We start from the raw sequence: 19008 nt of genomic DNA, 5'->3' as shown, positions 1-19008 counted from the left end.
CCATGAGGTTGTTCAACAAACACCTTCTCCTTAATATAACCATTTAAAAAGCACTTTTAATATCTGTTTGAAATCATTTAAATTTCATATGAGATGTATATGCAAGTAATAGTCTAATGGCCTTTAACCTTGCAAAGAGGGCAAAAGTTTCATCATAATCTATCCCTTCTTCTTGATTATAGCCTTTAGCTACTAGCCTAGTTTTATTCCTAGTAATGGTACCATCTTAATCAATTTTATTTCTAAACACCTATTTGGTATTCACAATATGATATCTTTAGGCCTATGAACTAATTATCAAACCTTGTTTCTCTCAAATTGATTGAGCTTTTCTTGCATAGCAAGCACCCAATTATTTTCATTTAAAGCCTCATTAATAGATTTAGGCTCAATTGGAGAGAGAAATGCTAGATTAATGATACTTCTAAGAGAGAATCTAGTAGTTACCCCTTTTGATGGTTCACTATGATTTGATCTTTGGGGTGATCCTTCTTGAATTACCAATCTCTATTAAGGTTGGTGTGAACTTGAATAGGTTGACTAGGGGCAAGTACTCTACTTCCACCTTATGTGGCTCCATGCTTGTTTCTCCTCTTTGATCCTCATTGGATATGATAATTTGTTATTGAGTTGAAGGAGAGTCGAAGATACCTACACCATCATCAACAACAACTACCTTTCTCGGATTAAGTGAATTAGACTCATCCAATACAACATGCATGGACTCATCAACAACTTAAGTTCTTTTATTATAGACTCTATAGGATTTACTAGTTGTGGCATATACCCCAAAAATATTCCTTCATCGGTTTTAAATCAAATTTTCCAAGATTATCCTTACTATTTAATATGTAGCATTTGCAACCAAATACCCTTAGATATGAAATCTTAGGTTTTCTACCATTCCAAAGCTCATAAGGAGCTTTATACAAAATAGGTATAACATGAATAAAGTTTGCAATATAACAAGCAGTATTGATGGCTTCAGCTTAAAAGTACATAGGAAGATTGTACTCATTGAGCATGGTGCGAGCCATCTCTACCAATGTTTTTATTCTTTCTTTCAATAACCCTATTTTGTTGAGGTGTCTTAGGGAAGAAAAGTTATGAGAAATACATGTTTGTTCACACAAAGTTTTAAAGCTTTCATTTTCATATTCTTTTCCATGATTGCTTCTAATAGAAGCAATTTTAAAACCATTTTCATTTTGAATTCTTTTTGAAATTCTTAAAAACACTTCATAACTTTCATTCTTATGAGCAAAAAAGGCTACCCAAGTGTATCTAGAGTAATCATCCACAATCACAAATTAATATTGTATGCCACCTAAGCTAGCAACCCTACATGGTGGAAATAAGTCCATATGCAAGAGTTAAAGAAGTCTAAAGGAGTTACCTTATTTATAACTTTGAAAGACCTCTCATGTTACTTCCCCATTTGACATGCTCCACACACCTTGTCTTTATTGTATTTTACTTTTGGAAGGCCAAGGACATGGTCATCTTTGCACAAGTCTTCAATGAACTCCCTGCTAGCATGCCCAAGTCTTCTATGCCACATCCAAGTGTCATCATTTAAGGCTACAAGGCAATCAGTCTTTTGATTACATAATTTAGCAAGGTCAACCATGTCTACATTGTTAATTATTTCACTATTAAACATAACTTTGTTCTCATCCCTTTGAATGCCAAAGGTTACATTGTATCCTTTATCACATAGTTGACTAATATCCCAAAGATTATGATTTAGACCATCTACACAAAGCACATTGTCAATTAGGGGTGAGTCTTCCTTACTAATTTTCCCAATGCCGATTATCTACCCTAGCATTGTCACCGAAGGTTACCTTACCTCCATTTTTTCTCAAGATGTGAGAAAATATATGGATTACACGTCATGTGTCTAGAGCACCCACAGCCAAGGTACCACTTGTGCTCACTTGTAGTACTCTTCAAGCACACCTAAAAAATAGAGAGTTCACTTTTAGTACCAAAAAGTATTTGGGTACTTTGGCTTTAGTCTTAGATGCATTGCCAAATGGATACCCTAAATGGCTCATTCTTATAGGACACTTATAATTTATGTGTCCATCCATACAACAATAAAAACAAGTGACATTTATAAGATGATGATCATGATTTTGATGCACATGCCCATTTCTCAAAGGCTAGCATATGAATGCTTATGATCATGTTTCCTCCTTTGATGAGAGGCCTTAAAGTTTGAACTTTTTACCTTTGCTTTCCTTGACCATTTGCCCTTTTAGGTTGGGTCTTAAGAGGTGGAGCTTGAGCTCCTCTAAGTCTAGAGCTAGAAGCTCCTTTGCTAGAATTAGAGGATAATGTAAACAAATTAGATGGTTTCACAAAAACTGTTTTGTTCTTGCTAGAAGAACCATGTTCAAATCCCAAACCATGTTTTATTAAAGGTGACCTTTGAGCATTTATGAAATCATTAAATTTTTCTTTACCCTTTGAAAACTTAGCAATTTGAGAGTTTATCTTTGAAAGCTCCTTATTCAAATTTTCATTTTTCTTTAGAGCACTTCAAGTTTTTAATGGTCAAATTCTCATTGAGCTTAGTTACTTTCTTATGTTCCACAAGAGCCGCCTTTCCTTTAGACAAACATTCTTCTAGGGAAGTAGTTAACTCTTTTTTGGATTTAGAAAGTGAACTAATTTTAATTTTCAAATCATTAATTAACTTTTCAAGTTCATTTATTTTGCTTTCAAAAAACATTTCTTTAAAACCATTTGATCATACTTATGAATGGTAAGATCAGACATCTCAATAAGTCCATCATAAGTAGGAGAGTTAGAGTTAATTACCTCATCATTTGTAGGTTCCTCCATTGCCATAAAGTAAAGATTTGCTACCTCATTCTCATTAGAGCCATCAAAATCCTTGGATTTGCTAGAGTCATCCCAAGTAGCTTTAAGTGCCTTCTTCTTTTGCTTCTTAGACACTTCTTGAGCTTGGAGCAATCCGCTTTGATATGACTCAGTTTGTTGCAACCAAAGCATATAATTGATTCTATCTTGTTGTCATCATGCTTCTTGAATGGTTTGCCAAACTTCTTATTCTTCATGAGAATGTTTCTAAGCTTCTTAGAAATGAGAGCAAGATCCTCATCATAGTCATCACTATGATCACTTTCACTATCACTTGAGATGAGTTCCTTGGCTTTGAGTATAATTGACTTCTTTTCTTTCTTAACTTCCTTGACAATTTCTTTTTTATCATCTCATGAGTGAGGAGTTTGCCCATAAGGAGTTCGGTAGAAAGGGTGGAGAGGTTATTAACTTCTTCAATGGAGTTAATTTTTAACTCCCACTCCTTTCTAGGACGAACTCTCAAAATCTTATTATTGATCTCCTCAAGTTGATACATCTTGCCAAGCTTGTTCATGACATTGATGATGCTCATAAGTCGGCTGTACATTTCGGAGACTTTATAATTCGACTTCATTTGGAACATTTCATACTCATATACTAAAATTTGAGTCTTCTTAGTCTTGACTTGAGTAGTCCATTCATATTTTGGCCAATGACTCCAAAATATCCTTGGTGGAAAGGCAAGTTCAACTACACCATACTCTTATCTAGATAGAGCATAATAAAGAATGTCCATAGCCTTTCTATCCCTTCAGTAAAGCTTTCTTTCTTCTAGAGACCATTCTTTCTTAGTGTTGAGCACTTTAATACCATTTTTCTTCTTTGTTGGAAGAGTCACACCTTCTTCTACAATATCTCAAAGATCAATTCCATCACTCTCAAGGAATATCACCATGTGATTCTTCCAATATAAGTAATTGGTTCCATCGAAGAAAGGAGGGCTATTGCAAGCATGACCCATTCCATCATGGTTTGATGTGGTTTCCATGGACTTTTACTTCAAGATGATTAAATCTTTGATGAAGAAGACCAAAACTCTAATACCAAATGTGATTCTAGTAGCAACTAAGAGGGGGTGAATTGGTTGAAATCAAAAACCAAAAACAAGATAAAATAAAAATGGAAAATCAAGCATAACTCACAATATTAAGAATTTATAGTGGGACGGCCAACTCTTGCCTACATCCACTCCTCAAGAATTCTCTTGAGATTTCTACTATCAAATAGAATTATAAACCTAACTCTGTTTGTGTTCTTTTACAAGACTAAGAACAAATCCAAATGTTTTTCCAAAGTCTTACACTCTAACCCAAGTGTTTTCCTAGGCTCACACTCTAACCCACTCTAAGATTTTCAATCTTAGTTACAAGAGCTTTTTAATCCCTTACCCAAACACTCAATATCCTCTTTTGAGCTTTGAATACAAGAATTAAATACTGCACTACCCAAAGATTCAAACCCACACTTGAATCTTTAATACAAGATGAAAAAGATGAAGATTTGAGGTTGTTAAGAGTAAATGCATAATAGAGGCTCAAAATACAAGCTCTTGCTTGATCTAGAACAATTAGAAATGAAGTTTAAATACTTCTAGGTGAAATAGAGACGTTGTACCCTCAATAAATGCAAAAAATAGTCGTTTCAATAACCTTCATAAATATAGATTTACGAGTGGAAAGAATTCTTCACGTCCATGAAGTATCAGTGCAAAAAATAGATTTGAAAAGTTGGAACCCATCATGGGCATGAACAATTCTTCACAGCTGGGAGGTCTGCTTTCATGACTAGGAACTTTTGTTCACGGTTGGGAACATAGGTCTCATGATTAAGAACTTTGGTGTGAACTCTACTGTGATTTCTTGAAGTTTTGAAAAGTTGCCATCTTTCATGGTCGTGAATTTTTTCTTCACGGCTGGGAAGCCTTTCCTTCACGGCTGAAAATATTTGTTCATGGCTGTGAATTCTCATCTCTACAATTGGAAATGCTGGCCATGACTTCTATTGTGGTTTATTCAAGTTTTGGGAGGAAGGCATTTTTCATAGGCGTGAACATCTCTTCACGGCCGTGAATTCTCGTTTTCACGGCCGGGAAGGATGACGTGAATGCTATTACCTTTTTTATTATTTGAGGCAAGAATTCTTCATGGTTGAAGAAGTTTTATGGCTGTGAATAATAGTTCACGGGCGTGAATCTGCCCTATTTTAGAAGAACCAATTTTTCTTCCTTGCATATAAACACTTGAATATAAAATAGTCATTCTTAATTCTTTGTAACCATCAAAATAGGATTAATAACCTTCAAGGTTCAACACCTATAAATACGACAATTATATTTCTACAAGCATTCATTACAGCATGTGAGGTCCTCCTAAGTATAGCCCATTTTATTTAAGATCAATCCTTGTTATAATTTGTTAGCCTACTTAACTATTTAATTATGTATAAAGGCCCACTTAGTCTAGCTCAATTATAAGTTATGCATTTAATTTCCAGCCTTTAGACCTAAGTGGGCTACTTTTTATGCTAAGGCCTAATTGGTTGATTCTTATTCTAGTGTGGCCCATTAATTAATTAAAAGTATGAAAAGCCCATTAAGTCTATATGGACTTTAATTTAGGCTCAATTTACCATATTTTAACCTAATGGAGTATTTTCATACCAGATCCAATTTTAAGCCTAATGTTTATATGCCAAATTTTAATTAAACAATCATAGCAGGTATTTGGCATACATCATAATAAAACAGAAATTAAAGTTTAGAAAATTAAAGCTAGCTATCACAATCCTTCTACAACTAAAAGATTAAAAGAAAATACATAAAAAGAAGTCGTAGTGTACAATAATGTCAAAAATGCATAAAAATTAGAAAATAAGGCTAAAATTGTGAAGAGCCGATTGGTGTGGCTTACAGAGTTGATAAGCTCTAGGGCTTATTTAGGGTCGGTTCCGCAACTTTTCTTCGATCCTCTCGTTCCGAAGCCAATTTCACATGCACATAAGACAAAATTGATCAAAAACTTGAAATGATGAAACAAAGGCCATAAAAATGAATTAAAATAAACCAGAACCATAAAATAATACAAACATAAAAAAACAAAAACTGACAGAAGGCAGAAGAACTTTACATGGCAGATTCTAGATTTAACCATACAACCCTAGAAATTTGATACGATCACATAATAAAAAATAAATCTAACATGTTACCCTAATTATTCCAATCATCATATTCAAAACCCAATATACAACATATTATCATATTCAAAACTCAGCATATTCATGTTATCAGATTCAAAACGTAGCAACATAAAATCATATTGATTCATAAGAAAATCTAAATCTAATAATATAAATCATTTGAAACATCCAAAAATCAACTTAATCATGTTTCTACAAAAATTATAAAACTAAAGAATCAGTAAAGAAGAGGGAGTTGATGATGTTGGATTTGACGAAACCTCAAGTTGTCACTGTAGAGTTCTTCTCTGCGAGTCTCTGGAGACAATGAGATGGTTGAATCAAAGATCAGGTGAGAATCCAATGCTATTTGGGCTTGAGAAAGAAAACTTATATCATTCAAGGAAAAACCTTCCTAATCTCAAGTTATTTCTTAGTGACTTTGCCCTTTGTTACGAAAAAATCTCTCTGCTTAAATGAAAGTAGGCTCTTTTTAGTATATTTTAGTCGCTACCTAACCTAAGACATCCTTTTCTATTTATAGCCATCATATTTTAGGAAATCCTAGAGGAGCAGATAAGCTCTCATTGATTTTAAATTCAAAAAGGATTATTTTCCTTTATCAGATATTAATATCCAATAAATAGAACAAAATATATTCTTTAAAATCTCAATAATTATCATTAAAAATCTTTTAGAAGCCTCTTTTTTACTAATTTTGGTGTTTTTAAGTCAAAATACAGGTAAAACGGTGTCAGATTTGGAAAATAAGCCATTCGGGACTGTGTAGAACAGATTAGCTTTATGTAGAGCCGATTTGACTGTACACAAAATCGATTGGCTTAAGGAGCAAAAAGTTTAGAAATATTTTTCATTCTAGTCCCTGAACTTGCAAAAACTATTATTTTACCCCTCAAACTTGATTTTTACTTCCAATTAGGTCCAAAGTGATTCTAAAAAAGTAATTTTGTTTCAATTATTTTCAACCTTAACTGAGATTCACCCATCCTCAATCTCTCGAGACTCGAGAAAGGTAGTAACTTTTATCATCGGATTTTCTATAATTCCCTTGATATTTGGATCTAGAAAATGAGTGCTAACAGTAGTGAGGGAGAAGACAGAAAGTCGAAAAGAGGGGAGGAGGCTGTGGGCAGGAGTTTTGGGCGCGTACCCAAGTGTCTTTAGCAACTACGGCACTGCAAGATTTTCAACCTAATCGTAAACACGCTAACTAATTATAGAGACTAGTATGAAGATGGGAGTCGCCATCCGGGTAATCTGAACACTTTTACTAATGAGTGACATTTCTCAATTCCATAAGGAAGCTTACATCATAAATTTAGAGATGGATTTGGAAGCCAACTTCCCTATTTGTATATATTTATCTTTAATTTTAGTGTTTAACGAGTTAATCCTTATGAATACAGCATAATATATTTCTATACATCAAGCATTACAGCATATGAGGTCCACCTAAATCTAGCCCATTTTATTAAGCCCCGCCCATGTTTGAAATTATTAACCTAATTTATTAGTCAATTATGTATAAGGTCCACTTAGTCTAGCCAATTACAAGTTATGCTTTAATTACCAAGTCTTTTAGGCCTAATTAATTATTTTTTATGGAGAGGCCCAACTAAGTGACCCTAAATCTGATATGGTCCAACCTAACCTAACTAAGCATGGCAAAGCCCATTAAGTCTATATGGATTTTAAGTTAAAGCCCAATTACCATCTTAGTTAACCTAATAAACTACATCTTTCATTCCAAGTCTAATTTTAAAGCCTAAGTCTATCTATCCGATTTTAATTAGGCAACCATATTAAGAGATGAAAAGCAAAAAAAAAAAAATAAAGAGGCAGGAAATAAATCTAACTATTACAATCCACCTACAACTAAAAAACGTACAGAAAACTCTAAAAAACTAAGTTACAACTCAAGAAACTACCAAAATACATTGAAAACTCAAAAATCTACCTAAGTCAATTAGCTTTGGAGGCTTGGAAGGGGTCTCCTACGGTCTTTCCTCGGTTTTTGCATCCAGAACTGATTTTGTACATGCATAGTAGAAAAATAATTAAGTTAGAACATCTATAATATATAAAGAAAGATATATAGCCTAATTATCTAATCATATTCAAAATCTAATCAAATCAGGTTCAAAACCCTAGGTGTTCTTATTATTAAATTTAAAACCTAATAAAATCAATACGTTCAGTAGAAAGGGAATCCTAATCTAATCATGTAGATTACATATAATAATCATAAAAAATATATTCCTAATATATTTTCATAAAAAGAAAAAGAAATTGAAACAATTAAAGGAGAGATGTTGATGATGCTGATGTAGAAGACCCCCAGGTTATCACCATTAGTCGTCGTTCTGTGAGTCTCGGGAGATAAGAAAGCTGTTGAATCAAAAAGAGGATGAGAATCTAGTTCTGCCTTTTTTAGATTTTCAAAAGGTTTTTGTCGATCTTTTTATGAGTTTCCTAATTTTTGGAGTTCTTTCTTAGTAGGTTCCCTAGGGTTTTCTCTCTATATGTATCGATGCTTCTTGTTAATAATTAATGAGTGTAGCTCGATGTGTGTTGCTGCTCAATTGGTGTTGCTAGCCCTAGACCTAGGCCATACTCTTCTATTTATAGAAGTATGATTAGAAAATCCTAGGAGGTGTTGATAATTATTCAGTTATTAAAATAAATAGGTTGTAGTTATCCCTTCCTCTAATAGATTAATAAAAAAGGAATTTTACTTTTGATTTCAAATAATTGTCATCAGAAAACATAAAAGAAACCCAATAGTTATCATAAGTACCTCCTAAAAGCTTATTTTTACCAATTTTTGGTATTTTAGGTAAAAAATGCACGTAAAACAGTATGAAAATCTGAAAAAATAGCCAATCAGCCCGTGCAGAGCCAATCGACTCTATGCTAAGCTGATCGGCTCTGTGTAGAGCTAATTGGCTCCAAGGATCAAAAAGTTTTGAAGATTTTGATAGATTAGTCCCTAAACTTGTGAAACTGCCGTTTTACCTCTCAAACTTTATTTTTTCTATTAATTGTGTCTAAATTGATTCTAGAAAAGTGTTTTTAAGTTTAATTAATCACATCCTTCCCTCGGATTCACCCCTTCTTAATCTCCAAGATTCGAGAAAGACAGTAACTTTTATCATTGGGTTTTTCATAATTTCTTTGAATTCTAGATCCGGAAAATGAATACTAACAAAGGCTGCGTATTATGCCTAAAATTTACCGGCGGATGCAATTCGTCAGTAAATTTTAGGTATAACAAACGCACCATTTTATTTAACAATTTAGCCACAGCTAACTGCCATCACTAATAGCTTTGCATGTATTGTTATATGCAAAAACAATAATGTAGTCATTTTTTATATTTAGCGACAAACACAAGCGGTCGATAATGTAATAATGTAGCAACGGCAAGAATGCCATGCAAAGCTTAGCAACAAGTTCCCACCATGTTCCCGTGAAAACTTAGTAACATATAGAGCTATCGCTAAATGGCATCACTAATTCATTGCTACAAAGAGCGTCAACATTTCGAGCTCTTATTAGTGACGGTAGAAGTCCGCTGGTAAATTGCCATCGGTGATCTGTCGCTAGATCGTCGTACCTTTCATCAAGCTCAAATTTGTTGGTGAGTCGTCATTAATTTGTCGCCATTTAGTGACGGTCTTGTCCGTCGCTAAACGCAGTTTTTCCTTGTAGTGAGATTAATTATAACAGTTGATTGTGCTAGATTTCTTTTTTGCCAAGGTTTGGCTTTCAAAGTCATAGGAAATCTGAGCTTCTATTAAATGTTGGACATGTATGTGAATTTTTAAGTTTCTTAGTAATCATAATGAATCTCTAAATAAAGTGTTTGAAAATGCTCATGGCAATTTGAAACTAGTTTCTTCTAAAATTCAAAATGATAATGTATGTGCAATTGCTAGTGATAATACTAGTGCTATTATTGATGAACTTGGAGATATATTACATGTATTAATTGATGAATCTAGGAATATATCAGGTAAAGCGCAAATGAGAGTTGTTTTACCTTATGTAAACAAGAAAAGAATGTATTGTTGAATGTTTTCTTAGTCTCATTCATGTTCCCACTACAATTGCAGTTTCATTCAAAATAGTTTGAGAGTTTTTATTTGCTAAACATGAATTGTGGTTATCTAGAATAAGAGAACAAGATTATGATGGAGCTAGTAATATGCAAGGTGAATTTAATGGCCTTAAAAGTTTGATTTTGAAAGAAAATGGAAATTCTTTTTTATGTTTATTATTGTGCTCATCAATTTCAATTAGCACTTGCAGTTGTTGCCAAGAAACATAGAAATTTCTACAGGGCGTGAATTGAATCAAGAGACGTCTTTAAAAAGAGCGGCTTTATCCATGTAAATTTTCTTCAACAGAGTTGATGGCATTTGATAGTCAACTTGAAAATTATATGATTGATATGCGCTCAAATTGCAGAACTTTAAAAGTAAAAAGAGTTGGAAATCTCTCTGAAAAATTTGATAGATACTGTAAAACATATAGTGTATCCTTGGTGTATATGCTTTTAGAATTAGTTAGACGCAAGTGGAAAAGAATTTTTTTACAATGAACGTCATAAATAGTTGAATGATTAAATGGTTACCTATATAGAAAAAGATATGGATATTATAAATAATGAGAAAATCATACCATAATATTATAATATAAAACCTCATCGACAACAATTATAATTTCTTTAAATAAAAAAATATTTAATTTCAAATTTTATTTTTATTTATATAAATATTTTCAATATTATATATATATATATATATATAATATTGAAAAATATTTATATAAATAAAAAATAAAATATATATATATATTGCCCCACTAATAGTCTTTTCTGAAATTGGCACTCTACATATCTACCATTAAATTTAATTTGTAGATGTATGTAAAGTTTAGTTTTAGATATTATTTAAAAATAATAAAAAAGGTTATATCCTATTACAATTATATAATTATATAAACACTATAATTAAAGTAACACAATATACTGTATTCTCAAAAAAGTAACACAATATGCTGTGAAACTCATCTGCTCGACTCTAGTCATGATGAACTATGTAGACTTTATGTAAAGGAAGAAAAGCAGTTTTATGAATTGAAAGTTTTGGGTCATTTAGATACTTTTTCATTTTCCTTTTCTCAGTTGAGGGAATAATAGAAAAGAAAACCGTTAAATATATATATTACAAGCTGTTAATATTTTTTTTTTACAGGGCCAATAAGAAACAAAGAATAATTAGATTTTTCTATATTAATTCTATCATAAATTACAGATTTTGTTAATTAAATACACAAACTTTGGAATTTATCTCAATTTTATGGTGCAACCAATCAAGATGAGATTCAACTATGTTGATTAATTGTGTGACAATTGAATCTTTTATTCTGATAAAGTCAAATTAAAATATGGTATCAAATGAAACAAGCATGAGATCTAGAATAAACGAAAAAATCCTTATTATTAGCGACTGAAATGCAAGAGAAAGAACGTATTCTTGCCAAACTATTTATCGTATCTTTAAGGGAAATTATGGATTAATTAATATTTTATTTTTTGAGATTTAATCTGATATACAATCCGATCTTTTCTGTATTTATTATACTAAAATACTTTTAAGATTTTATAAAATTAATTATTATCCTTATTCATATAAGTCAATAGAGTTAAGAGATTAATTAATATATAATTAATAATTAATTAATTAATTAAAATACTTTAAAATTATTTTCACTAACCAATTATATTATGTAATTAATATAAATTTAAATATTTATATATTTAATTGATAAAATTAAAAATTATAATAAAATATAATAATTTTATCGAATAATTTATATTGACAGTTACCAAATTTTATACTTTTTAACAAAAAGGCACCAAACTCTTGATTTATAATTACATAGTTGCTAAAATTTAATTTTAATAATATTGGTGAGTTTTTTGGCACATTTAGAAGTTAAATTACATATATAGTCACCATACTTTCCACTTTGTAAAAATGTACCAAAACTTTTAATTTGTTACAAAAAAGTACCGTCTATATTTTTAAAGTTAAAATTTTAGTATTTTTTTATTACAAGATATAAGATTTAGTGACTGTTTATATAATTTTTTTTACACTTGTTAAAAAAACTCATCGGTATTATTAAAAATAAAATTCAGTGACAATTTAATTATAAATTAAAAATTTATTATTATAAAAAGTACAAAATTTAGTAACTGCAAATGTAATTTATTTTAAATTTATCTGTCACTAAATCTTTATTAAATGACTAATTCTGATGGTAAATTTTTCAAATAATAGTAAAGATTATTTTTTGGAAAACACAGTTAAAGATTCTTTTTTTAATAGCAAAAAAATGGAAGAAACTCATAATCAATATGGATAACTGGATAATGACACTGCAAGGATTCAAAGAACCTCACTACAAAACCAAAAATAAATAAATAAATAAAGAAAAAACAAAAACCTGAAATAAATATCTCCTAAAATCTGTACATTATTGGAGCCAATTATTGTCGACCAACAACAATAATACCCCACATTGACATTCCAATGATGCAAAAATCTGTAAAGGCAAGACTTTACCAACTCCATGGAAATTTTCTAACAGCAAAACCAACTTTCCCTTGTCCACAAATCAAGCTGAACTGAACATGGCTCCCTCGTTAATTATCACCACCCGATCAGAGCTAGTAGCTACCTGCCGGTCCAGAATTCCGGCATCCCTGGTATTCTGACTCTTATGTGTGCTTCTTGTTCTTCTGCAGTAGTGGCGCAACTTGCTGTACTCGACTGCTCAAGCAAGGGTTGCCGACACAATGGACAAGAGGAGTGTGACAGTATCCATTTGTCTATACATTTAACATGGAAACCATGGTTACATTTTGGCAGGACTCTTACCTTTTCACCTTCTGCAAATTCCCCAAGACAAATTGGACAATCTGTGACTGGAATATTTAGCCCCGATTCATATTTCACCTCTGGAATCTGGCTCAACGACTGCTTCTTTATCCCCCTATCTATTGCTTGTTCTGGGTTTAGATTGGCAGCTTGAACTGCTGATGGGGTATTGGAGGAGAATCTGTAGCTAAACCTTAAAGCACAACGTACGATGGAGTTTAGGCCAAGAGCACATATTAATGCACAGAGTAAGGCTGCTAAAACAATCACCATGTTGCTGTCGAAGTTAGTTGATTCACTAGCGTAATACTCACTTGTCCTTTCACCATGGTTATAAGGAGGAACTGCAGCAGCAGCAGCCTCCTTCTCCAAGAATAGACGATGATGGTGCTGGTGATAAACTGAGCTCTCCATAGCCTTGCTTTCTTTTTCTCCACTTCTACGTCAAAAGCTACTGTCAATTCCTGCTGCCCAAGAATCCAGTGGATGGTTCTTGAAGAAGAGAGTGAAAAGAAAGAAATACTTGGTGCTTGGCTAGCTACTATATTGGCATTTTATATTGGAGATTATGGAACTTTTAGACTATAAATAGGTATATATTAATATTTGCAAATATTCCAAGCAGATAAAAGCAAGCTAGAAGAAGCATCTAATTTAAAGTAGTAGTAAAAAAGTTGGGAATTGGTAGTTATCCAAAACTTGGGACCATAGATAAATGCCTTGATCCAGCAAGCAAATGGATAGTAAATTAACGGTCCTATCTTCCATGACTCAGTGTCTTGTGAATGAGAGAAAGAGACTCTGCAGTTGATGTTAAAAGGACTAATTGTTTCTATGTTGCTATGTTGCTATTAGATATACAAAAATATCTTACCATGTTTTTGTTTTCTTCTTTATTTTTGTTTTTTCTTTTTCACAAGGAATAGTCAGGTGACAAGAAAATCTGCCAAATGGCATGCTAGATATTTCGAAGGTTGATTGTAGTTAAAAGAGCATTGGTAGAGGCAGACACGGTCCCCTTAGCTTAACTAGCTTATAGTAAAATCTTTTTATAGTCATACATTTAGAATAAAATAAAATTTATAGCGAATTAGATATTTTCAAGGTTTAATATAGTTAAAAGTATTATAGAGATAGATACTGTCTGATTAGCTTTTTATTCAATTTTTATATTCATTATTATTAATGATTTTTATATGCATAAAGTATATTTTATTATTATTATTATTATTATGTTATTATTTTTATATCAATTATATAAATACTTTTAATCATAAATTTATAGTCAAATGTGGCAAAAATAATAAAATTAAATAAGAGAATTGGTTTATTCATAGCTCTTTATGTAAGTATATAAAATACATATGAATTTATGCATTTTGGTAAATTTTCAGCTTCGGTTACCTATCTGTTTTCTAAAATTAAAAATCCTAATTGAGTTTGATAAGTTTGGTTAACCATCTTTTAGAGGAAATTACATACAAAATACTGACTTTTCTGAAATAATATTATTTATATGGTGATATTTTTACTTTTTAAATATATACAATCCATATTCTTAAAAATATTGCAAACTTTTATTTTTTTACGAAATTGTATAAAAGGAAGCTCTATTCTCTTTTTTTTTTTTTTTAAACTCTTTTTATCATGATTCTATTCTCTTTTTCTCCTCATCACCGTTCTTCTTATTTCTCTAATATGTTTTGGGTGTGTGTGAAAAATACAAGAAGAATGGAGGTCAAGATAACCAGCCTATTTTCTCTAATCTATACATACAGTAGCCTATATTGTTCATTTAATGTGCCATGAGGGGCGAGTGCATGTTCAAATCATTCCCACTATGGTATTGAAAAACATGGTGTTTTTGAAAGCATATAAAAGAGATAAGATTTTTCAAGTTTATTCTACATTTTCTAAGATTAGATTACAATAAATAAAACAAAAAAAAAATTGTAATCAAATTTAGGATACAATAAGTGTTTAATTCTTTTGTTAATATGAGCTTTTGTACTAACTTGAAGGAAATTTATAAGTTTTTGATTTGTTAATGATAGAAAAAATTATATTGGATCATTTTGATTTGTTATTTATTGTGTTTTTAGAATATTGGATTTTAGTAATGTGATAAGAAGTGTAATGATTTACCCTTTTAGTGTTGAAAATTTAGAGAAATAGATGATTGCAACTGATATTTGAATATTGCATCTAAGGTATTTGATGAATTTTTTAAACAATATTTCTTTTTTATTTTTGGTGATAGTTTTGATGGTATGGTGCTGCTAAATTTAAAATTATATTTGAAACAATATATATACACTATATATATACACGAAAGATACTAAAATATGTATATAGATACTATTTTTCATATAATTTTAAAAAGAGAAAAAATTTATTTGTGACTTTGTTATTTTGATATACTAAAAACTTTAATATGTAGTAGTGTTGATATTATTATCTCATTTTCATTTATATGTTCAAAAGTATATAGTAAAGAAGGAGAATGAGGAGAATGAATTTACAGCACGATTAAAGGAAGAGTAAGTGAGTTTTATACAACTAGTAAAGAAAGAAGATAATATGGAGCATTAATTCAAGACTTACTAATTAGTTATTCAATTTAATTCAATTTTTTCTCGTAATGGTACTATCTATGTATGGACAAACAATGAAATGACTATTTGATCTGACTAATAAATTTGATTAAATGAGATTATAAATTGCACTAATGATATTTGATAATATGCTTGTTTTAAGATTTTTAACAAAACTTTTTGAATAGTAGCCAAGTTTATAGATGCATAGATAATAAATGTACAAAACTGAACTAAAAAGGAATTTTATATACTATTTATATACTATATGTATATCAAACATATATTAAACATATATATGATCTATGAAATGGTACACCATTTGCTCTAAATTTTACTTGTGTCTAAAGATACAAAAATAGTAAGTACGTTATATAAGGAACATATATTAAAACAAACTAAATGTATATAATATAAATACTGATATTATATCCATAACTATTGGGAAAAAAAATCTTGAAATAAAAATATGTTAAACAAATTGAAATTTTGATTAAAAGTTACCTAACATATAACTAATATATATATTTTATCCAAGATATGATAAAACAATTGTAATGTATACTATTTTTTAAGAGTTTTTATTTTTATTTTTATAAATTTATAATTTATATTAATTAAAATAGTTACAGATATCAAATATATAATTAATGTATACTATATATTTTATTGAGCGTATACAATTTGTTGTTACTTTTGATCTCTTTTCAAAAGGTGTAACTATAAAATATACTATAAATATATGCAATAAATACCAAAATAAGTATAATATATATGAATTTTTAAAATTTACCTTTTTAGTTATATATATATAATATTTCAGGTATCAAATATATACTTAATGTATTTCATATTTTGTGGAATGAATCTCATTTATTTCTATTTTTTTTATAATTATATTATGTTGTAACAAAATATTTAATAATTTCATAGAAATATAGAATACTAAAATAATTATCATAATGATATTTTCTTAGTTTCTTAATAATAGTGAGTGTTATTATATATAAACTTTAATTAAATCAATTAATTAAAACTGATATTATATCTATTGCTACTGAAAAAATAGTATTTAAAATTAAAATATTTTAATTAAATAAAACATAGACTTTTATTAATATATACCCAATATATACCTAATATATACTTTTAACTATATATTTATAAAAAAAAATTCTCTTTATGATGATTTTTTAATTTCTTAATAAAATTGATTTATATATAAAATAAATTATATTATAATATAAATCTAATTTGTACCTTAACATTAATGATTTATAATATTTTTTTAAAGAAAATTTTTATTTTTATTAACATATACTATTTGTATATAAAAGTAAACTGTCTTCTGCGTTTTTACAGAAAACATATGCCAATTTTCTAGGTTTCATTTTATTTCTGATTTTTATATTTGATTTTAGAAAATCAATAGTAAAATATTTTAAATTAGTATAAAACTTCTTCAATAATGTCGATTTATCAAGTTTCACTCTATATCAACAAAATAAATAAAAAATATATTAAAACAAAACTCTTTTTTGTTCATAATTGGATTTTTCCATAAAAGAAATAAAAAAACAGTTGATTATTTTTGAATTTTTTTACATATAGTAGTCAATTTAGTTTAAAAATTGATTAAGAAAGTAAAATGAATATGATAGAATATTTTTGTCCTATTTTTTAAATGAAATTGTTAAAGAATTTAAGTATAATTTTTGGTGTAACTTTAGTTTTTATGCGAAGCAAGTGTAAATGATACTTTAGAAATTAGATCCAATATTTTTGAAAGAATTCAAAACATACAATAAAAATAATATCTTTTATTCATTTTTTGATTATTTTTGAAATTTTTCCTTTTTTTTTTAATGATTTGATATATTTTAGTTGAGTTATCGCTTTGTTTGGTTTTCCCCACCTTGGTGTCAATTCTGTATTATCCAATCGAATTGGTTATGATTTTGATTGCAATTTTGACAGACATATTGAATTGGAAACTCGACTAATTTATTTTTGATATTGATGTCGTATTGAAATAATATGCCATCCATATTTATCACTTCATTTCCTTTAAATAACTTAATTAAGTTCAAAGAAGTATTAAGTTAACATCTCTATTAATTGTTAGAACTGAAAAACATGCAAAACCCTAAGACAGAGAGAATTTTTTTTTTTTTTTTAGTTAAACCTATTCAAACTTAACTTCTATTCAAACTTATCTTTCAACAGCCATATCTACAGCTGATTCTTCAGATTTCCACACTCCCCCTCAAGTTGGAGCATAAGATTCTGACATGCCTAACTTGCCAATAAGATTTCGAAACACTTTGCCAGTAACAGCCTTGGTAAGAGCATCAGCAAGTTGATTTTCGGACTTAACAAACAACAACTGGATTACCTGTTGATCAATTTTTTCTTTGATAAAGTGCCGATCAATCTCCACATGTTTAGTACGATCATGCTGGACAGGATTTCTTGCTATCTCAATGGCAGCCCTATTATCACAAAACAGTTTCATTGGCTTCTGACATTCAATCTTTAAGTCTTTAAGAACCCGTGAAATCCATATTAATTCACACATCTCATGAGCTATTCCTCGAAATTCCGCTTCCGCGCTTGATCTTGCGACTACTTTCTGCTTTTTACTTCTCCAAATTACCAAGTTTCCTTCAACATAAGTAAGATACGCAGAAGTTGACCTTCGAGTTGTCTGATCTCCAGCCCAATCCGAGTCAGTGTAACCTTCGACTTTTGAACCGTCATTCTTAGAAAAATATAAACCCTTTCCAGGAGTTCCCTTTAGGTACCTTAGAATTCTATAGACTGCTTCCATGTGTTCAATGCTTGGCTGATGCATAAATTGGCTCATCACACTCACTGAATAAGCGATATCAGGTCTGGTATGTGACAAATAAATCAGTCTCCCAACTAGTCGTTGATACCTTCCAATGTCAGTAGGTACTTGATTTGGATAAATTCCGAGCTTGTGATTGAACTCCATAGGTGTTGCCGCAGGTTTACATGCAAGCATTCCAGTTTCTGTTAGTAAATCAATCACATATTTTCTTTAGGAAAGAGAAATACCTTCTTCAGTTCGTGAAACCTCTATTCCTAGAAAATATTTTAGACATCCAAGGTCTTTCATCTCGAATTCAGTTGCCAGACGCACCTGAAGTGATCTCATTTCTTCATCATCATCTCCCGTAACAATCATATCATCAACATACACAATGAGGACAGTAATCTTCCCATCTTTGTGTTTAATAAACAGTGTATGGTCAGCATTACTTTGTATGTATCCGAACGTCTTTATGGCAACTGTGAGTCTACCAAACCAAGCCCTAGGAGATTGTTTCAGTCCATATAAAGCCTTCCTC

General features: G+C 30.2%; 1 protein-coding gene across 1 annotated transcript; it reads right to left on the bottom strand.

Annotated features, from left to right (window-relative positions):
- Positions 1 to 12496: 12496 nt before the first annotated feature.
- On the bottom strand, positions 12497 to 13759 carry LOC8271715 (RING-H2 finger protein ATL74). The gene has a single exon (XM_002531797.4). The coding sequence runs from the start codon at positions 13452 to 13454 to the stop codon at positions 12837 to 12839; it is 618 nt and encodes a 205-aa protein (XP_002531843.1). The 5' UTR covers positions 13455 to 13759; the 3' UTR covers positions 12497 to 12836.
- Positions 13760 to 19008: the final 5249 nt, after the last annotated feature.

This window comes from Ricinus communis, chromosome 2 (assembly GCF_019578655.1).
Source record: "Ricinus communis isolate WT05 ecotype wild-type chromosome 2, ASM1957865v1, whole genome shotgun sequence".
In the NCBI taxonomy this organism is placed as follows: domain Eukaryota; kingdom Viridiplantae; phylum Streptophyta; class Magnoliopsida; order Malpighiales; family Euphorbiaceae; genus Ricinus; species Ricinus communis.
The sequence above is the reverse complement of the archived record's forward strand: the minus strand, read 5'-3'. Positions and strand labels throughout refer to the sequence as shown.

Excerpts from the sequence above, each read along its gene's own strand:
- LOC8271715 (XM_002531797.4), bottom strand. The coding sequence starts at position 13,454 with ATGGAGAGCTCAGTTTATCACCAGCACCATCATCGTCTATTCTTGGAG.